The sequence below is a fragment of the Hylobates moloch genome, unplaced genomic scaffold (assembly GCF_009828535.3).
Source record: "Hylobates moloch isolate HMO894 unplaced genomic scaffold, HMol_V3 SCAFFOLD_13, whole genome shotgun sequence".
Classification (NCBI taxonomy): Eukaryota; Metazoa; Chordata; class Mammalia; order Primates; family Hylobatidae; genus Hylobates; species Hylobates moloch.
Window position 1 is genome coordinate 62,595,687 of NW_026652288.1, and position 21,865 is coordinate 62,617,551.

At 45.1% G+C, this 21,865-nt stretch overlaps 1 protein-coding gene and 2 long non-coding RNA genes across 3 annotated transcripts in view; 2 read left to right on the plus strand and 1 right to left on the minus strand.

Moving 5' to 3' along the window:
• Positions 1 to 1,192: 1,192 nt before the first annotated feature.
• ZIC1 (Zic family member 1) lies at positions 1,193 to 7,117 on the plus strand. Its single transcript, XM_032173796.2, has 3 exons — positions 1,193 to 3,618; positions 5,079 to 5,242; positions 5,915 to 7,117. Exons 1-3 carry the CDS (start codon positions 2,637 to 2,639, stop codon positions 6,110 to 6,112), a joined length of 1,344 nt encoding a protein of 447 aa, XP_032029687.1. The 5' UTR covers positions 1,193 to 2,636; the 3' UTR covers positions 6,113 to 7,117.
• A 97-nt stretch (positions 7,118 to 7,214) lies between these two features.
• Positions 7,215 to 13,379, minus strand: LOC131380988 (uncharacterized). Its single transcript, XR_009209353.1, has 3 exons — positions 13,175 to 13,379; positions 11,380 to 11,515; positions 7,215 to 8,247 (listed from the first exon to the last, which is right to left on the minus strand). It is a non-coding gene; the product is annotated as an uncharacterized LOC131380988 (long non-coding RNA).
• A 485-nt stretch (positions 13,380 to 13,864) lies between these two features.
• LOC116481116 (uncharacterized) overlaps positions 13,865 to 21,865 on the plus strand; it is a 95,315-nt gene continuing 87,314 nt past the window's right edge. Inside the window, exon 1 of the long non-coding RNA XR_004251422.2 lies at positions 13,865 to 14,110. This is a non-coding gene — a long non-coding RNA (uncharacterized LOC116481116). The remainder of the gene's footprint in view (positions 14,111 to 21,865) is intronic.

Here is a 21,865-nt window from a genome sequence, read left to right on the forward strand (position 1 = left end):
TCCTCTCGCTGGGGCACGGTGAGTTTCCTAACCGGGCCGCCTATGAAAGGATGAGTTGAGGTTTCTTTGTTTGGAAAAAGAGTTTAGGGCTTTGATTCAGCTGCAAAGAAGCCAAATGAAGTTAGAAACAAAGGGTAAATTGAAGGATTCCGACTCTTGGCTTTTTGTGTTTTCCTTACTAGAAAATAATTAGACCTAATGAATATGCAGACGCTTCAGCTAAACCCTCGGCCAGGACTGCTGGGTTTTAAACAGAGCTGCGGAGAAATGCAACCTTCATCACCACAACCCCCCGCATCCGCGTGCATTTTTTGAAATGCATAAATGTTGCTCGGCTTAATTGATTGAGTCACAGGGATTTTTTTTTCCTGCTTTTAAGTACCATACTCCCCTACCTTTCAACAATCATTTTAATATATAGTCAATGGCTCTTTGTGGAAGGGACAAAAAGAAACTACGCGCAGTTGTTGAATAGACTTTGCGCTAGGCAAAGACAGGTTAATCGAGGGCCGCATCGCGAAAACAAGCGAGTGTTGTATGTTTGCACTGAATCCAAATGTCTGCATTTTCCTAACTAAATCAAAGGGAGTGTTATTTCTTTTTCTGCTCACTCATCTGAAGGTAAGTAAATTTTCTCTGGCGATCAAAAGCCTGGTCCGCAACAAAGACCGCGCCCGCTTTTTCCACCGTCCTGGTGTGGCGAGTTGCGGAATTTCAATAACTGTGACAAGGGTGACTGATTTGTGAACTAGAAAAGGTTTGAATGTCACAAAATTTACATTGGTCCTATCTATTGGGGATTTAAATACCAAAAAAGTATTCGGGGATCTCTAGGGAGCTTTGGGCAGCCCAAGGGAACAATGGCGCATTGGGAAATTTACAGTTTTACCTGAATGAAAGGGGCCCAAATAGGGAACAGGAGTGAGGAGAGACAGGGTTAGTGGGGGCAGTCGAAGGAGACAACGGAAAGGCAGAAAAGAGAAAAATAACGCAAGAGAGGGAAAAAGTAAAGGAAACTGGCAACAATGTTTCAAATTTGCCATTAAAAAATTCAAACCTCAATAACCTGGAAACTTAAGCGCTTTCATTCACCTGTGTGTGTGAGTGTGTGTGTGTGTGTGTGTGTGTGTGTGTGTTTTCGGGGGGTGGGTGCGGTGGTGCAGGAAGTCTGATTAGATAAAAGCGAGAAATACAGAGGCTACCGGTTACACAGAGAAATTACATTTTTTGTAAAGAGAGCATAGTGCCCGTGTGCTCCCAAGATCTTAAATTATAAACAGGAGGGGGACCAAGCAAGAGGGAAACAAACTTCAAAAGGAGCAAATAACAAAAGCCTCTTTTGCTGCCCTTGAAGGGAGGGGGGAAGGGGGAAGAAAGAAAAGAAAGTTGCTGAATCGGGACATTCTGGAAGTGCCTTTGCTGTGTTTACCAGCCCCATCCCCGCCTCCTGCACCCGGAGACGTCCGAAGTCTCTAATCGCTCAGCGAAGAGTTGATTTCGGGAAGGGCCGCGCCGGGGTGCGGGGGGGCAAGGGAGGAGGAGGAATGCGTATGACTGTGAGAAGGAAAAGGAATAGTAGCAAAAAAAAAAAAAAAAAAAAAAAAAATTTCCGTGAGAAGAGGGAAAAAATTTGGCTAAAAAAAAAAGTTGCTACTCTTGGCAGCCCTGGTTTGTCAAAAGGGGATGTCAAGCGCTTTACAATACCTGGGATTGATGAGGCGGGCGGGCCAATGAGCTGCGCGCGGCGCCTCGGCGCGCCCTCCGTTGGCGCGGCGGCTGCGGGCGGGGGGAGTGCGGAGGCACCAATGGGCGCCAGCGTCGGCGGCACGTGACACCTCCCCCCTGCTCCCATTCATCAAGGGGGGGACGGTGTCGTCCTTTCAATTCATTTATCTGCAGGAATGATTGCTGCTATCAGTCTCGCGCTCACCGCCCGGCTGAGGAGGTGAAAGTTTCTCCCCAGGAAGATAAACCGCAAAAGATAATATTGTGCATGATTTGCGCCTTTTCTTTGGCTTTTTCTTTCTTTCTTCTCCCCCCACCCACTTTTTTTTTTTTTTTTTTTTTTTTTGCAAAAAGCAGAGAGGGAAAAAAGGAGAGTGAAGGAGCGAGGAGGCGAGCGTGAGAGAAAGGAGAGAGAGAAAAGAAAGGGCGAGGGGCTAGTGGAGAAGTGAGGAGGGGCGCGCGGCGCGAGGCGGAGAGAGGGCGAAGCAGTCGCGGCTCTGGCGCTCACATTCCTCTATGCTACAAATCCAGGAGGAAGTTTTTTTGGGGGGCTGAGATGCTCCATGCTTTTCCCCGGGCAGCCTTGACGCGCGGCCCTGTCGGCAGAGACTGAGCGGCGAGAAAGTGCGAGCCGGGCCAGCAGGATCTGCCTGGCGGGCACTGGAGCCTGCCTCACTCGCGGCCCGCAGCCGTCCGGCTACTTTGCGTTTGGCCCGGCCAGCGCCCGGGCGCGCGGCGCCGTTGCCTGCAGGCTAGGACTTCGCGAGGTGGGTCGACTCCCCCTCCCTCCTCCTCTTCTTCCTCCTCTTCCTCCTCCTCTTGTTCCTCCTCCTCCTCCTCCCGATTTTCCCTCCTCGGCTGGCGAGGGTGGGGGGGGCGGGGGAGGCCGGGGCTCGCCCCGAGCAGCCACGATGCTCCTGGACGCCGGCCCCCAGTACCCAGCGATCGGCGTGACCACCTTTGGCGCGTCCCGCCACCACTCCGCGGGCGACGTGGCCGAACGAGACGTGGGCCTGGGCATCAACCCGTTCGCCGACGGCATGGGCGCCTTCAAGCTCAACCCCAGTTCGCACGAGCTGGCTTCGGCCGGCCAGACGGCCTTCACGTCGCAGGCACCAGGCTACGCGGCTGCTGCGGCCCTGGGCCATCACCATCACCCGGGCCACGTTGGCTCCTATTCCAGCGCAGCCTTCAACTCCACGCGGGACTTTCTGTTCCGCAACCGGGGTTTTGGCGACGCGGCGGCGGCAGCCAGCGCACAGCACAGCCTCTTTGCTGCATCGGCCGGGGGCTTCGGGGGCCCACACGGCCACACGGACGCCGCGGGCCACCTCCTCTTCCCTGGGCTTCACGAGCAGGCTGCCGGCCACGCGTCGCCTAACGTGGTCAACGGGCAGATGAGGCTCGGCTTCTCGGGGGACATGTACCCGCGACCGGAGCAGTACGGCCAGGTGACCAGCCCGCGTTCCGAGCACTATGCTGCGCCGCAGCTGCACGGCTACGGGCCCATGAACGTGAACATGGCCGCGCATCACGGAGCCGGCGCCTTCTTCCGCTACATGCGCCAACCCATCAAGCAAGAGCTCATCTGCAAGTGGATCGAGCCCGAGCAGCTGGCCAACCCCAAAAAGTCGTGCAACAAAACTTTCAGCACCATGCACGAGCTAGTCACGCACGTCACCGTGGAGCACGTAGGTGGCCCGGAGCAGAGTAATCACATCTGCTTCTGGGAGGAGTGTCCGCGCGAGGGCAAGCCCTTCAAAGCCAAATACAAACTGGTTAACCACATCCGCGTGCACACGGGCGAGAAGCCCTTTCCCTGCCCCTTCCCTGGCTGTGGCAAGGTCTTCGCGCGCTCCGAGAACTTAAAGATCCACAAAAGGACGCACACAGGTACGGAAACAGCTGTAGGACCCCTATCCATTCCCATTTGGGCCTGGGACCCAAACCGAAAGTCAGCGGCCAGGTCGCACAAACGCAGCCTCGGTCGGATTCCGGGCGTCAGGTTCCGGCAGGCAGGCAGGGAAAAGTGTGCGCTGATTTTTAGTTTCGGGCGTGAAATTATGGAAACACACACACACACACGCACACGCACACACACACACACACACACACAGAGGGCGGACGAGGAGGAGCTGGGGATATAGATTTTTTAAATGAGAAACAAAAAAGATCGGAGAACAGGAAGCCAAACCTGGTTTGGCGGAGACCTTGGTGCTTTCGAAGCTGGGGAAAGTGGCTGGCTCCGGGCAGCCGCGGAGGCGCCAGCTGCTCAGGCTGCAGACAAATCTAAACGCTTGCTTGCTGCCACCATCTCTCTCCGTGCACTTCACTGAGGACTTAGCCAGAGAAAAGAGCTGAGGAAATTGAGGAGGCCGGGTTAAAGGCGTAGAAAGAAACAAAATAGAGACAGAAAGAATTGAGACAGAGTGGGGAAAGGAAATAATTTGGGATTGAGGAGGCTTTTGGGGGTTTATGCATATTTGAAGAGTTCAGTTTTAGTAGTGACTGGTTTTAAGAGCGGGTTTGAGGGGTGGAGAAAGTCCGAGGAAGGCAAGGAAGACCTCTTTGTCTATTAGACTCCATGACGGTGTTTTCAAAGCACCGGATTCCCCTCTTTGGCTTTTAAAAATAATCAAGACACAGGTTGGGAACAGTTAAAAAAAAAAAAAAAAAGTTCCCGCGAGCTCAGGGTTGTAGCCTGGCATCAGGCAAAACAGTCTGGGCCCCCTGCCCTCAAGAGGCCGGGAATTGGATCTCCTTTCCTATCCTGATTTTCCCGGGTGAGATCTGAGAACCATGCTTGGGACTTCGGGTTTAACGCCCGAGTCAGGGAAGAAATTGCGGCGTTGAGTTCTCTCTAGCCCAGATTACGCTATAAAATGTGAGTGTATGTAGGTAGTGGGGTGGGTTGGAGGAGGCGACGAGGGGATGCGGAGCGTCGGGGAGGGGGCAGGGGGAGGAGAGAAAAGCAATAGGGCAGGAGAATAAGCTGCAAACGTGAAAACTAGAAACCGGGAGCCAAGTGGAAGCAATCCGAAATCGTGTGTGTAGCTTTGGGTAATATGAGTTTCCAGACTTGATGCTAAAAACCGACTCCTCCTACTACTAATTTTTTTAAACATAAAAATAAAATGTAGATCCATTGTATTAGGGATTACAATAGAGTTAAGATATTTGTAATTCCACTGCAGATGTAAGAATTTATTGACGTTCCGGGTTTTTAAGCTTGCAAAGTGCTAATCCTGGGCTGCTGGCTTTTTGTTTTAATTTTTTTCCATTTTTTTAGTTTTTGAAAAACGGCCGTGGCATTTTTTTCTAATTAGACCCCTCTCATTCTACTTTGGCACCAGGGGAGAAGCCCTTCAAGTGCGAGTTTGAGGGCTGTGACCGGCGCTTCGCTAACAGCAGCGACCGCAAGAAGCACATGCACGTGCACACGAGCGACAAGCCCTATCTTTGCAAGATGTGCGACAAGTCCTACACGCATCCCAGTTCGCTGCGCAAACACATGAAGGTAATCGCCGCGCTCTCGTCGCCCCCTTTGAGGCAGGAGCTCTCTCTGCTCTCGGCTTGGGGTCAGGCGGCGAGTGGTAGCCAGGCGGTGGCGCGAGCCAGAGAAAGCGGGAAGGCAAATGTTCCACTCAGTGGAGCTGGGCAGAGAGGGTAGGGCAGGACCTGGAAAAGGGGATGGGAGTGCCCAAGGCCGTTTTAAATTCTTGGTTTAATAATAAAAGTTAAAAGAGGCGAGTATGAGCAAAGGCCACCACTGAATTTGGCCCAGAGCTAGGGCTTTTGCAGGGGGTTCACCCTGCGGAAGCTGCTGCCCTTGCAGCTGCCAGTGAGACTCAAGAGTTGGACTCCTGCGCCCAGGCCTGAGCTCTGGCTCACCTAAACATGGGCAAGCAAAGTTCAGGGAAAGACAGTGCAGTCTCTGGCCTCAAATCCAGGCTCCCTTTTCCCAGACCTATTTTTCTTTTGTGAGTCTTGGGGACGCTGACTTTCCCAGAAGCACGGTTTCTGCAGGCCTGTGCAGGGAAACCAAGCCCAAAGTCCGGCTGATTGGGCCTCGCCTGTGTTCAGGGGGCTCCAAGGGGTCCAGGAGGAAGGGCACTCGCGGCCTTCGCTCCTCTAGGCGGCCGCCGCACTGGCTCTTTATGTCCGTAAAAACGCGACTTTATTCCTGCAGGTCCACGAATCCTCCTCGCAGGGCTCGCAGCCTTCGCCGGCCGCCAGCTCGGGCTACGAATCCTCCACGCCTCCCACCATCGTGTCTCCCTCCACAGACAACCCGACCACCAGCTCCTTATCGCCCTCCTCCTCCGCAGTCCACCACACAGCCGGCCACAGCGCGCTCTCTTCCAATTTTAACGAATGGTACGTTTAAAATCAGAAACAAAACATCGAACAAAACCCTATTTTAAAAGACTGATCACACACGTATACACAACATTACTGAAAGAACCCTGCGAATCAAAACAACCCCCTACACAGACCCCGCAATCCTTTTTAAAAAATCTGCCAATAAACCCAGGACGAGTAAGAGAGGAAGCATCAACCTTTTAAAAATTTCCTTTCGCTTTCATTATTTTTCTTTTTTTGGCAAAGGCTTGGTACCCAAGGTGCGGTAGGGGGTCGGGGGCAGGAGGCCACCTGACCAAATGCCGCCAACCCCGAGGGCCAGTTTCTTGTCGGATCGGTACGGGCTCTCTGGGGCTTCGGCTTCTTTTTTTCTTTGTTTTCTTGTAAATACAGAATTATTAGCTTAAAACTGTACTGTTGAATTCTGTAAATAGTTATATCTCGGTTGGAGCGGGTGGGTGGGATTGTGGCGTTGTGGTCTTTGCATTGGGGGAGGGGGGAGGGGCCGGATGGGTGGGGGGAGGGGGAGGGGTGGGCGGCCGAAAGCCAACTGTTTGTACTGAATGGCAAGAATGTTCTAGTAAATGTGTACCAAAATGTGAATTACTTTGTACGATTACAGTCTCCACGTCGACCTAACCCAATATTATTGGTATTAATGTGCTTTTTTTGTATAAAGTGCAAACATTTCGTCCCAAAGTCTAAGTACTTTAGTGCGGTAAAATGTTGTTTCACGTCCTGTCAAGAATTCGTATAGTACGAGCCTGGATCTGCGTGTCAAACTGTTCCATTTGTTTATGTAAAGTGATATTAAAAAAGATATAAACTATAACTGTCCGTTACTTTTGGCAAAAGATACAACCACATAATGTATATAATTCCTAGTTTCCATATTTATCCGCATGTAAAGGGCCGGTTTATCCATGTTACAGCTCTTCAATATTTATGGCTAGAAGAACTCGTATGTACACTTTAGTTTCCAGAACTGTTTGGTAACCTTTCGTACCTTATTAAAGATTCTTAAATCTCAGTGATTGTGGTAGGAATTTCTTCTTCACCCACCAGCAACCTGCTGCCTCTTCTGCCAGTCTTAAAGGGTCTCCAGAAAAGCTCTCCAGTCTCCCTTGCCTTCCCTTTCTGTCACTGCAGGTCGTATAAACGTGATAAATGAATGCTACCCTGCTGACTCTCCGAGAGAGTGTAATTAGTATTTATATCAAAATTTATGAAACAAATTTTCGGCCGCAGTATAATTTAAATGACCTTTGCAGATGTAGAATAACAACCATAAAAATAACAGAAATAGATTGCACAGGCGACATCAATATTAATGTAGACGAATTGTCAGAAGCTCAGGGGCTCGCTCTGCAACATTGCAAATGAACTTGCAGCCGAGGATTCCGCTGCCCCCTAGATTAAATTACCCGGGCTGAAACTGAGTTGCAGATTTACAATATCATATTTTAAATTGTTGTCTTCAATTAAACCATTTATGACCATAACTAATTTTCAGGATGTCGATGCATGCATTTCCAGGCCTTCCTTCTTTGTACAAAAGTAAATGTCCATAAAGCGTTTCACTTATATTCTTCAAACATGATGCTAATTTAAATTAATTACTTCCTATGATATGTTATTATTCCTATGATTTTGCCACTGTTATTAGTTCTCTCAAAAATATGTCTAGGGAAGAGGATTATTTTAAGTAATTTGATTATCTTTCTATCTCTTTTATTTATTTCTCATTTACTTAAGAAATTCGTTCCATTGGTTGGCGTTGATACAGTAAATTTGTAAATGAGGAGACAATATAAAAATCTAAATTACTTGTGCTTAATGACTGTGGCAGAATGCCTTTTCTCTAAATCAGATTGTCTTTCTTGCAGTTTAGTTTGATAGATTTGCAAGCTATGCTGCTTCCATGAAGTTAGCTGTGCTGGTAGGAACGCAGGCTTCTTTGTCTCTGGTTGTAGCTTGTATGATCGCCCCATTAGGCAGACAACGTAGCCGGAGATCACAAATCAGGCCCTTGGCTGTAGTTGCTAGGGTGTGGAGGTGCAGAGCAGGCGACAGAAACTGACCTCACTGGGCAAGGAGGGCCATGGACCTGATTCTTTAATATACTATATGTGTTCAGGAAGCCACAGGCCATATTTGACTCTGAAAAAGAAAACAAGAGGAAAAACCCCACAAAGTATAATAACCCCTTAAGATACATCTATTTTAAAGTGAAATTAATTTTTCAGATTATAGCATTGGCCAATTACAAGATAAAAATGTTCAATTTTCTTTAAGAATCCTTTGTTGACTTGTCTTTTCATCTCTTGCTATTTATATTTGTCACTGTTAGTCAACAAAGTCTTATTTGCTGAGGAAGGACTTTGCTGCACTTACTGTAGCACATCAGACCCTGGGGAGGGTGGTGTTTAACTTTTTTAAAAATGTTATTCTGATTATAACAATAATATTGGCTTTTTCATGAAAAGAGCGCCACCTTGCAAGGTTTCGTGAGATTTATGGAAGTTGAATACCTAAGCAGGAATTGCTGCTAGCTCCAAAAATTTGCGAAGCAAAAGCTAGCCCCAGTTGGTTTGGAAGTTTGAAATTGATTAACAGAGTTGCATTTGAAGTGACTCCAGACATTAGGTCCAGACATTAGTTAAAAATAGAAAGAGGAATAAAGAAATCTCTCTAGAAAAGATAAAACTGCAATTAATAATCCTTTCCACTTTCATTGAGATCAGGTTGTCTGATAACCTGATATGAGTGTGATAATGATAAACATGATAATAGTGGTACTTTTGTAATTTTGCTGGTGCATTTAAGAAGATAGTAAATGATGAGTTCATCTTTTCTTTGAACATTACTATTCCTAGATGTAGTTTACCTCAAATTGGGAATTATAAGTGTCTAATTTTTGTTATGTATCTGATGCCCCTTTTGCTTTAATATCATAGTGTAATAATTAAATATCACACTATGACATATTATTTAAGTAGGATATTTTAAAGATAAATTTTAGGGGTAAATGTTTACTTCAAAATGACTCCATATTTCAAATATCTATTTAGACTTTGAAGGCCAAATAATTTTTAAGAAAACATTTGAAGAGTAGTGTGTTTGCATTTGTGAATAATCTTACTCATAGCAAATAAACGTAATAGAAGCCAACATTTAAGCCAACCCTCCTGTGCATTCTCTTTCCCAACACCTATCACAAAGAAAAAGTCATTAATGATGTAGGTGGCTTAAAATAATGCTTCGAACTTAAATGTAGTCTATTATTTTGCTGGTACCTTTAATATCTGCTTCTCGAGATGTATTCTTCATACTTTTTTTTCATGGGCTATTAGGTTTTGAAATACATAAATGTGAACAGCAAAATATACTGTTAGACTCTCTTTAGCAGGAGCCGAAAATGCTGCAAATGGCTGTTTCCTGTGTGTAGCTTTAGATTCTGACTTAGGCAGAATGCTGTCCTGGTTCATTTTGCAATTGCATTGTATTCTGAATACCATCAAATGATTAGAACAGCTAACAAGTTATTAAAAAGTTATGTTGTGTCAACAGAAAATGCCTGAGTACAAGCAATCATATTTGAGAAATGAAGAGAAATGAGTTGTGGTATGTGTGTGTGTGCATTTGTAGAGCAAGCATATAAATATACAAGCACCATTTATATGGGGGCTAAGTAATTTTCAAACATTTCAGATCCTTTGTTTTCTTCTTCAAAAGCTACCCCCAACTGCTTTAAGCATTTGCAGCTGATGATTTTGATTTTTTACAGTCAAGCATTCAAGTTAACCTTTAAAAAGCAAACCACCTCCAAAAGAAAGATGTAACCTTTCAATTGCCCCATCTGCTTATCTTTTTTTTTTTTTTTTTTTTTTTTTCTGACAATGAAAGTAGCACTAACCTTCTTTGCTGATGGGCCTGGCATTTAGATGCCTTTATAGTGAAGTTTTCTCAGAACTTTTAAAGGGCTGGCCAGAGAATTATACCCTCAAGTACCTCACCTAGCCCCAAAAGCTTCCAGAAGTTTTCTTTTTGAGGCCAACATTAAATCAGTGTCTGGGACCTCTTGCGAGTCAGTGCTGTTGGAGTTGTTACCTGGGCATACTGCTTTTCAGGAGGTGAGTTGGAGAAGGCCCTGGACCTTAAAGAGAAGATTTAGTTTAAGCTGTTATGAGGAGTTACTGTAGGTGGTCTGGCACACTCAGAATTAAGGCACTTGTGCCCTTGGCTGTGGACTAGATATAAAGACATGAGCTCTTAGACATTCCCAACTTACATTTCTTTTCTTTTTCCTACTTATAATACTGACTAAAAATTTATCTCCTCCTCTCTAGGTACAGAGTTCTGGCTTCCTCGTAGCATCAAGTGTAGTTCTTAGAATTATGTGTTCATATTTGGGGGGAAAAGCATTCTCATAAAGATAGTCACAGTTGATATCAACTGTTTTAGAATTATTGAAAATAGTGTGGCAATGGAAAGATTGATCTTGTCTGTGCCATCAAGCCGCTAAAGGTACAAGTTACCCACGATAGTCTCTCTTTCAGCTTTTAACCACCCTGTCCATCCTCTGTAATATGTACCATTTAAACTAGTTAGATATAGAAAGTAAGATTATTATGGGTAAGCATACAGCAATTTTTTTAAAATGATAACCACTATTTTGGGGCAAGAAATACAAAAAATGTTAACTTCTTATGTCACATTCAATCCTTTTCCTTAAAGTTTATTGCAAGTATAATGGTGTAATAGGTGCAAAATATGAATAATGTTCTCCCTAAATCTATGCAAGGCTGGTTTGCTCCAGAGTCTCTTCCTTAGCAAGAGGAAACACATCAGGCCAAACCAGAGGCTATTTTTACTGTGGAAGCTGGGATCTGTCATCAGTTCCTAAAGTTGATATCCACTTTAGAGTGAAGAACTAAAACAGTATGAAGTTTCCAATTGATGTTATATACTGAAGGTGAGTTTTTTAAAAATCGGGTTTAGATATCTAGGGTGGAAATATCATTTGGCAGTGAAGATGCCACAGACTGACTGTGTGTCAACTGTCCACAACACTTTGGCTGCCTCTGATTGTTGTGAGACATCTCTGTAAGCATATCCAGGAAAATCCACCAGTTGTGAAAGTTACACAGTGACATTTTCACCTATAGCACACACAAGAATCAACTATTGAGCGTGGGTATAAGCATATTGGAATCACATCTTTAAAAACAACAATAGCAAGCAAACCCAAGCCGTCCGACCTTAGCAAACTTTAAAAAATTGTGATTTTACCTCTTTTTCGTTTGTGTAACAATGTTCTTGAAGTTACAGTAAGCGGGAACGTAAACGGTGAGAGAAGCTCGCATCGCGATTCATTTTTAAACATTTTCCGTTCATCCGGGAAAATCCTAGCCTCTGACTAAGAAAACTGAAAGTTGTGGAGAAAGCACAGGGGTGGGATGGAGTGCGTAAACGGAAATTTTTGCATTGGTGGATTTATTGAAAACATGGAAACAGTCTTCGGGGGTGGGTGTAGGGGGTGCAACAGCGAGACTTCCCCACAACACCTCCACCGAAGGCTGGGTCGTCAGCGTTTGAGGGACCCTCCCGCCACCCCGCAGCCCGGCGGGGCGCTTTCCAAATCGTACCGGCAGGCTCTGGCCGGGCCGCGCGAGATGTGCGCATGCGCGGCCTGTGGCCCGAGGTTCCACGTGCTGATAAATATGCATGAGACTCCTCCGCCCTCGCGGGCTAGAAAGAGAACCAAGCAGAGGCTCCGGCCTGTGAAAGTCGCTGGCTAGGCTCCCAAAATAGTGCGGCGGGGTAGCTGCACGTGTTTGTTTTCAAACCGCACTGGTTTAAGTGAGCTCACAGTGCGGAGCCGGCAGCAGAGGCTAGAGCAACCTGGGGCTGCTGCCATTGGAACGGCGAGTTGAGTGGGCCTGTCAGGGCCTCTCCTTCGCCGAGGGCCGGGGGCTGCATGGTGCTCCAGCCCCAGCCGGCCACACCCCAGTGCATCGGGTGGCTGGGCTTCCAGTTTACACCGGGTCCACCAAGGAGGCCTTCTTCTCTTATCCCCTCTCAAGCCAGAGCTGTCGCCGCGGCTGTTCTCATATCCCTAGCCCCTCGGAGAAGACTTAGCCTGCCCCTAGTCAGAGCTCAGGCCCCAGGTGACCGGGCAGCGGTTTGGGGGAGGTTCCCTAGGCCCTTCCCTCATCCCTTGCCCAGATCCAAGTCTGGGTGCCGGCTTGTCTTTGTCTTTCCGCCTCTCTCTCCTACTCTTTTTCTCCTAGTTCCTCTTGCTCTCTGGCATTTCCCCAGCCTCCCACCGCCCCATCTGAGACACTGGGAGCCATTTGCTTGAAGGACTGTTCTACGGTTTCCACTTGACCCTTTGCAAATACTACTAGTCAGCTTGCCTGTCTTGGAGTTGAAATGGTCCTGCTAAATCCAAACGTGCTTAGGTAGTGCAAACGTCAGGACTGGTGGAGGAACTGCCCTGGCCTAGAGACCAGAAAGGGTAGGGTTTGGTGAGAGACACCTGGGTTCAGTCGCTGGATTATTGCTTTCCTCTCTAGTGACGTCCTTGGGGATCTCCATGGTATTTTGTGGCCAATGCGCTGACATTTCCAGAGTGAGCCTATAATCTGTCTAGGTGGAGTGGCCAACGCTTGTAAACAAAGGGGAGGGGCAACAGAGGGTCCCTGGGTCACTCCAACCTCTGACCGACTAACATCTACAGCCTCTGGGTGTTTTAGTCAGAATCCTGGGTCCCATAATATCTGAAGTGGTTGACGACGGATTCCGATCCTACTCTAGATTTTTACTTTCAACTGAACAGGTAGACCCACTTTGTGGAGCTTATCGTTTCATTTCCCTCACTGGGAACAGGATGCCTAGGTCAGTGCCGGGCTCACACTGCAGTCTATCCCAGGGCCAGTTCCATCTGCGCCAGTTCTGGAATACGGGGAGCACAGTATCATTTCACCTGACAACTACCACTCCCCAAGCCTTCAGCGTGGAACCTGAGGACGCAGGGAGGGAGGCTTTGGAAATGTCCCTGCCAGCACAGTGCCTTTTTTCCTACCCAGACTCCCGAGTCTCCGAGCTCAATAACGCAAGGATGGCTGAAGAGCGTCTGCTCCATGTCTCTTTGCCGGACTCAACGACCCTCACCCACTGCCACCGAGTGTTAGGCCCACAGAGGCCTGGCAGAAGCCACTCACTCCTCACTACTCATGGCTAGGAGGAAAGTGTCAGGGGCATGAGGGTTCGAGTTCTTCTGTCCTAGGTCCCGGAAGCCACGGCTCCCAGCGTCTAGTCAGGGGCGCAGAAACCCTCGTTCCTCCAAACCCCAGCCACAGGGACCACTCCAGAAGAAACCCATTCGTGATTTGGGTCCCTTTGTGTTTGAGTATTGTGGGGAGTGGGCTATCTAGACTCTACGGACTCCAGGCTAACGATGACCTGTGTGGGCCTCGTTCTGAACAGAAAACTCAAACTCAGCGTGGGTTCTCGCGTCTTCTCCAAAAGGCCAAGGCCCAAAGAACCCTTTTCATTTGGCGAGGGGCTTGAGGAAGGGAGGGGCTGGGGCGGGAGCGGGTCAGGGTCTGCAAGCCAGCGGCCCGGCGCAGCGGACTTGTCCGGCTGCTCAGCTTGGCAGCTAGCGTCCGTGCCGGCAACGCTGTTACCCTCTCCTGGGCTGGAGAGTGGGGACATCCCTTCCCCGCCCCCAGGCGTCCCTGGGGTCGGCGCCAGAGCCCGGGAGCGCCGGAGGCTCTGGCTCGATGGCGGCGAGGCGGGCTCTGGGTACTCTCCCGGCCAGGCCGAGCTTAGTATGTGGAGGCGGCGGCGGGAGTGCGGGCATGGACCAAGGGAAGGGGGACCTCCAAACCGCACTGGTGCTTTCCTTTCCCTCCACTCGCGCCGTAGCCCTCCCCAAATTGCCCGTCTCCGGTATGACTGAATCTGTCTGCTGGCCTCTCAACTACCAACTTTGCCCGAAATCTAGATCCCAGACCTGGTAAGTCGCGTTCCTCCCCTACCCCGCCCCGCCACTTTACTAGCGGACGCGGCCCGAGACAGCGTGCGCGCGCGTGGCCTGAGGCGCGCGCCGAGAAGTTGGGCTGTTTTGGAACTGCCGCGCTAGTTCGGCCTCTGCCGCTGGGGTGTATACGTTTATACGCCGTACACTCCAGGGTAGTCAGGAATGTCGCGGGGCTCCCCAGTGAGGCGGGAGCGAAAAGAGTGCAGGCCCACTCTTCTGGATCCTCTTGGCCCTGTGGACACCAAAGCCATCTTTTAAGAATAAGCTTTCTGCTGGTCTCTAAAAGGGGAAAGGGGCAGCGGGGGAAGAGAATTGTCCCTTTCCCTAAGCAATTGCTAATCACTAAGGTCTTCAACAAAGTTTACTGGGCGGTTTCCATTTGAATGCTGTGAAATTGTTATTATTACTATTTTAAGTTAAGGTTTCTAAGAGTCACAGCTTCTCAAATATACGTGCCTCTTGAGGATGCTTCCACAATTACCTTGTCCACTAACTGCACTTCCTTGTCTGTGGAAAAAATAAACTTAATTTTTCAGTAGTTGCCTTAGGTCACGTCGTTTACATGTCACTAATGTGAAGAAAGAAGTAAATAAAGAAACACAACCGTGGCGTTTCTAGTTGGAGCTCCGTGCGCTTTATTATTGAAAAGTGAAAGATGGATTTTGGGGTGGGAGGGGGAGGTAGGGCGCTGGAAGAGGGCTTTTGAACCACGGTGCCCTGTTGCAAGGGGCTGACCTTTGGCTGACACGGCCAAGGAGCGGGCAGTTCGTTAACGAGGATTTGATACATTAGACATTCGAGCTGGGCGTGTAAACCTACACTCTCAATCCAGATTTCGCTCAAATTAGTGTTCGAGGAAATGATCTTTCTAAGTCCCGAGGCTTAATCAAGTGTCAGGCAGCCCAATTGCTCCCTGAAAAGGGCAGCGAAGAACACCGGGTAAAAGACACTTTCCTAGATCCTTAAAAGCAAAACAAAACAAACCCCCCCAAATAAAAACGACAACTAACATACAAAACAAAGCAAAACAACAAAACAGAAACATTTTTTGAATAATTCCTAAAATCCTTTAAGTTGCCACTTTGAGGCAATGCTTATAAATAAGGTTAATCACCTCCTTTTAATGAATTCCGTTCTGAGAAATCCTAACACCAGTCAAGGCTGTGAAGACAGTGTCACAGTTACGGCAATACTTTTTTTGAGATTCATATGTGTGTGTGTGTGTGTCTGTGTGTGTCTGTGTGTGTTTCTGTTTTACTCGCTGGAGATACTAGAGTGTGACAATTTATATCCACCAGGCAGTGGGGCACATGGAAAGGGGATAGTCACAGGTTTTTAAAGCCTTTTGAAAGGATGCGTCTCGATTTAATTTGGTTCGACTTACTCCCAGACTTTGGAGCTCAGAAAGGGAAGGCAGGCTGGCCACTAAGTCCCTGGTCTGGCGCTCAGCGGCTGAAACTGCAGCGTTTCGGCCTCACAGATGGGGCTGGAGTTGGAGACGTCGCTGCGGCCAGGACTGGGAGGCCACTTGCTTGGCGGGTGAGGCGGCTCACGCGGTATTTATTGACCGGCTCGGGAAAGGTGTTCTTTTACTTAGGTATTCTTTTACTTAAATTGTCATTAAAGTTCTAAGTTTTAAAAGCGCATTCCCAGAATGCTTTTATTCTCTTTCCCCCAGTAACAGAGCCCGCTAACTGCTTTCAACTGGAGAAGGGGAGAAATTCACTCCTGCTCGAGTTCCCAGCCACTCTCTGATGAAAGCGGGAGGGCGAAGCGAAATTGTGTTCTAGCTCTGAGCCCCTCAGCCCTCCAATGGCTGACTTCCTTCAGCTGCTGTCCTGGGGTGCGGATCGCAGCGGCAGAGGCGATTTTCGGCACCTGAGTGTTGTTTTCTGCCGCCGGGTTTTGGCGGAGTCATGCAGGCGCGGTTCCTGGGACCCGAATTTATTCCAAAAGAAAACGCACAAAAATCAGTTGTGGTCTCAAATCTTTATTCAAGGAGTCTCTGCCTGCACTCCCCCCTGTCCTCCGGCTGTAGATGAAAAGATGGAAAGTTAAACGAGAAAGACAACCACTATCATGAAAAAAAGATACTCTGAGGATTCTAGGGAAGAGAAATTATTCCCCAACAGCCTACGTTGAAGAAATCCCGAGAGGATAGGGCCCATGAGAGCTGCAGGATTTTTTCCAGACGTAATTCTGTACTCAGTCACAAGCATGCGCCGATGGCTTCCCAAACTCGGGTCCCCCGACTCTTAGTACATGGGCAACTGCGGGGGATTGAAAACACTTTTCTGGACGATAGAGGCCAAGGTCCCCCTTGGAAAATCAAACCTTTCCATAATCTTGATAACTCCCCAGCGTGGGAGGGTTGTAAAAGGTGAGAAGAATGGAGAAAGAAGAAAAAGTTGGAGGAGGGTGGGAGAGTAAGGAAAGAGGGAAGGCTGTGGTTAGTTAAGTGTGAAGTCTAGTTCATTTTCCCTCAGTGGCGGGTACCAGCACCAGCTCACGGATGAGAAACTCTCCTGGATCCCCAACTTCCAAGTTGTGTCAAGTTGAAGTAGAAACGGTGGGTCCATTTCGTTTGAGGTCCACATTTTTGGAGCCATTGGAAAACAGTATTACGCTGACCCATATAAGAGTGGAGGGAAGGAAGCACTCACTGTTCATAGACTTGCCCTGTTTCTCCCTGGCCCTTTTTTCTAGAACTTTCAACTCCGTTTTACCCCAGGAGCGTATACTGGGTTTGGGCCTCCAGACTCTGTCGCAGTCTGCGGTGGCTGTGAGTCCCCCAGAGCAGCAAACGCTGCCATTCTAACTGCGACAGGACTTTCGAGCGAGTTCGAGGAAAGCCACTTTCTCCAGTTCTGAGGTTTTATCCGACCCTGCCCGGGACTCCCTCCCCGCATTCCCCCGGAGCTCCAGTCCAGGCCACCCGGGGGCTGCTGGGGACCTGACGCAGGCAGCTCAGCCACTGACGTCAGGGGCTGCCGGCGGCTGGAACCCGAGTCCAGGCCACAGGCGCCCGGCGTGGGCATCATTAATTATCAGGCACGAAATGTTGCAAAGAAAGCGCAAGCTATTCTGCTGGCAGCTGATACATATATATATATATATATATATATATATATATATATTTTTTTTTTTTTTTTTTCTAAGGAAAAGGTAAAATGCAATAAGAAACAGTGATTTGGTTTCTTAAGGCATTGTTACTAAGTTCTCACCCTCCTCCCTCCAGGTCTGCCCCTTGGGTCCACTCTTTTGTAGGTATGAGCTCCGCACTTTCCACTTGGTTTGGGGGATTCCTAGTGGAAGTGCCAATATTTGTTCTTGTGGGAACCGCATTGCTACAATTTCCTTGTAGATTCCAGCACAAGGGGCTGTCAGCCGAGGGGGTATTTTCTTCCTAAAGCTGTATTTATCTTGTTCATATCACCCCTTCCATTTGATCAGATCCTTAGCCAATATCTGATATTATTATTGTTGTTATTAAGTAAAAAGGAAACAACAACAGCCCCTCCCCACACCGACAAGGCCAAAAGAAATGGACAGTGAAATTCGGCATCAGGAACACAGCCTTTCATTTGTAACAGCAAAAGCAACTTTCCTTTGTTTTTCTTTTGTTTTAAAAAAGAATTATAATAAGTAGCTTAAAATAGAATTTTAGGCAGCGATAAAGTCTTCAAAATCACATTCGTTCTTGGTTCTAGTTCCAGTGCATTTTCAAAATCCTTCTTCTGAGGATCATTGCCGAATAAATACAGGGCAGAGCAGGGTCATTGTGAAGCGAATTCTCTCTTGGGCTCTTCCTTGGAAAGTGAAAAAAAAAAAAAAATGTCATTCATAACGGAATTCCACAGGTGATACTAAAGTGATTTGCTGGAAAAAGAACAAAGAGAAATTAGAATTAAACTTAAAAACCCACCCAAATTTAGATAATTTTTATATAAGTGGAAACAATGCTCTGCAAATTCCAATGACTTGAATATTATCTCATTTGTCATAACTAATTTCCTTGAAATTAACTAACTGAATTAAAAACTCCTCCCGGAAGAACCTGTGTATAAAAATAGAACTCACATGTGTCACTGCATATTGTCAGTAAATAGCAGTTCTTGAAAATATAAGATTATAAGTATGCATGTAAATGTATTTGTCGGTATCTACAGGGTCAGAATAAAAAGCTCTTTAGTTATATTTTATAGGAGGTACAAATATCCAGAAAAGTACTTATAGGGCAAACTGTTTAGTGTTTAATAGACAGAAAAATCAATGAACTAAATTTTAATTTTCTTTTGGAAATTTCATATCGCTGTAGATGGTCTTTCATCCAGAATTATGTTGGTGAGGATTTTATTCTTAAATTAGTAATTTATTTTTAACCATTAATTACATGGTAAACACTTAACACATATATACTTATTTCTCAGAAATGTGTAATAATTATTTTATAAAATATGAGTGAAAAGGAAGCTCATTCTTATGTAAAGTATAATATATTTGTGGTATTTAAATCTTTATGAAGGTGAATTTTAGAAAGCTAAATTGGTCACAATAATACATGTATAAAATTTCGTAAACATGCATCAATAAAATCACTCAGGAGTTGGTGTGTTAAGAGTATTAGAAAAAAAGAGATACCCACACAAATATAAGAACAATGAAAATAAACCTCATTGGGGATAAATAAAAACAAGCAAAAGTTCAGGTCCAAATTTTTTTCTTTAACAATTATTAACTATTTTTATGGCTTGTAATACCTAGACTTTTATTTTAAATTTCAAGCATGTGTGTTAATGAGATTGAAAAATATTTGGAATTGAGGGCAACAGCTAATCAGCATTCAGTAACTTCAGTGCTGTGTTTCTATTTTATATACCACTTCTTTCACGTACTATAAATCTTTCTTGGGGGCTCTGCTATTTTTGGTACAGCAGGCTGAAATTTACGGGTCTAAGATATATTCCAGACTATGTGCAGAACACTTTGGCCAGGAAAGAATCCCAGGAAATCCACTAGATTAAAAAATTCAGCTAATATTATTATGGTTTTCAAATCAATAAATATTTACAGATTTACACCAATAATTAAATGGAAGTGCTCAATTTTAATGTCATTATGTGTGTTTGTCTTCAAATAGGTGATTTGTACAATTTAGACAATATTTTCTCAGGGTTATGTGATTTTTGGTGATGTTTCAGTTATGATTTCACTCTCTGATCTGGTAAAGTCAGTTGATGTCCTTGGCTCTTAGCTTTTTTACTTGTGAACTTCAGTGCCCTGGACAAGAGGTTTTCTAAATTTTTATACAGTTCTGAGAGGAGTGATTTGGCTTACTCTTGCTTATAGATTTTTAAAAAATCTTTTAAAGATAGAATTTTATTTGTAAAAACATTTAAATAAGGGTAGTCTACTTAATTGACTTGAGTATAAATGCAATTAACTAACAATTCATACTGTAAAACCTCATTGTTAAAATTTTTCTTTTTCTGAGAGTCTTGTGTCAGAAATAAGCACTCTATTAAACAAGGGAAAACACAGAAAACCTACCTTTCTCTCTTAATTTGAAAACAAAATACTGTCCTAATGTTTTATTTATATGAATAATAATACATATTTTTCTGAGTTGGGGATAGAATGTACCTACAAGATGGAAGCAATGTTAAATTCAATTGTTAAAGCACATGCATTTGGTAGAGTGTGAACTTTAGGTTCTGGACATTCATAAATAGATGTGAAATATGTTTGCTATATTCATGAACGCTATACAAATCCCACTATGTTAAGTAATAAAAATAAGAAGAAAGCATAACAACTCTTCTACATATTCTCATTGCTGGATCAGTGTGAAGAGTGAAATATATTGAATACATTATTCAACCTACAGGTTCTGCAGCTGTGGCTTGTTACCTATCAGCTGACTGCACCTGAATGGATTAATTGATTGATTAATTAATTAACTCAACAAACATTAAAGACAAATATGACCATTGTTATATAGACTATGGCATTTCAAAAATAAATTCCAAATACTTTCTTCACTCCAGGAATTTAACAGGAGAGACATATATAGTTAAACCATATACAAAGTAAAATATAATATTTGCCATAAGGGAAGCATACATAAAATTAGAATTTTTAAACTTTTGGTTCCCTTTAGAAGATACAGGGTGTCACGTGCTCCTTTAAGTAAGAACAAAATATATTCCAAACTTCTTCTTCATCCATCCCCTCTTCCCTTCCCCTTCTTGCCTCTTCCTCCTTCTCTCCTCCTCATCCTTGCTCTGGAACCTAAGGCAATATGAAATTTTTAAAAGGTTCTGTGAGCTTGCTGTCTGAATCCTCACTAGGCCTCTGTCTTTTGGGGGCAGTTTTGTCGGCATGCCCATCTGCAGTTAGCTAGCTTGGACTCCCATGATGGGCTTAGGCTCTGTGAAAGCTGGGCCCCAGGGTTGGTCAGAGCATTTTGCTCCCAGGATGTCCACTTCATGGTTGAAGGGTGTCAGATCAAGCAGAGATGAAGTTCTAACAACTCCAGAAAAAGATTTGAAAAAAACACTGCTTGGCCATCAGAACACTTAAACTTTGCAGAATAGTGCAGTATTCCTTCCCCTTTTATTACTTGTTAGATTTAAATACAGATTTCCTTGTCACTAACAAATAAGCCTTTTCTTACTTTTATTATAGTTTAGTTGTTCATTTTTATTCAGCTTAAAGTATTTACTATAAAAGTGTTGGGATGCTGACAAGTTTTTCATAAATTTTCAATTTATTCTGAAATATTAAGTCACATTTTTCCTTTCCCTGAGGCTGACTTGTTCTCTGGCAGTATTTTTAAAGAAAATTTTATGTCCTGCTTTTAACATCGATAGTAACCCTCATGAAACCAGGGAATAATTCATGTTCTCTGAAACTGATTGCATTCAAATTCTATAAATTCCTGTTTTCACTCCTTTGTTGCAGTTCTTTGGTTCAATTGAAGAGTGGTGCAACATACAGTAGTTTGATTAGTACTTGCTAGCTGTTTAGATGAGTGGATTTGGGCAGGAGCATTTGCAAAGAGTGTTTGAGTACTTTGTTTTGTGTATATTTTGTCATTTTCATGTGATTCATTTTCTCTTTATAAAAAATTTATTCTGAACAATTTGAAACATATACAAATATAGAGAGAAGAGTATAATAAACCTCTATCATCCAGCTTCAACATTTATCAACTTATGGTCAATCTCATTTTGTTTATACTTCCTTTCACTATTCTCCTTCAAGATTATTTTGAAGCACATCCTAGATATTTATATACAACTATTTATTATTTAACTGATATATAGTTAATGATTGTTACCAAGCAAATGGCTTTCAAAGACAACTAGTATGTTTTCTGAACACTGCCTGGTTTGAGCTTTTGCGTCATTATTCTCACTCCTTTTAACAAAGTGCTGCTTTCGATACCAGAGCCTTTATTAGCCACTGGAATCAAGAAGCTCTGCAGCTCTCTAGAGGAAGAGGATAATTTAGTTGATTATCATTATAATCAATGAAAATGGAAGCTTCAAGTGGGAAATCTCATAATTCTCAGGGCCCAATAAGTATGGTAGAATAAAAATAATTCATTCAAAAGTTTCTGAGTGTAAGAAAATATGGCGACTAAGAATTTGTGGGGGCTTTTGGAAAAAAAAAATTATGTGAGCTTGTACTGGTATAAAGAAAACTATGGTATGAAAAACTGTCACT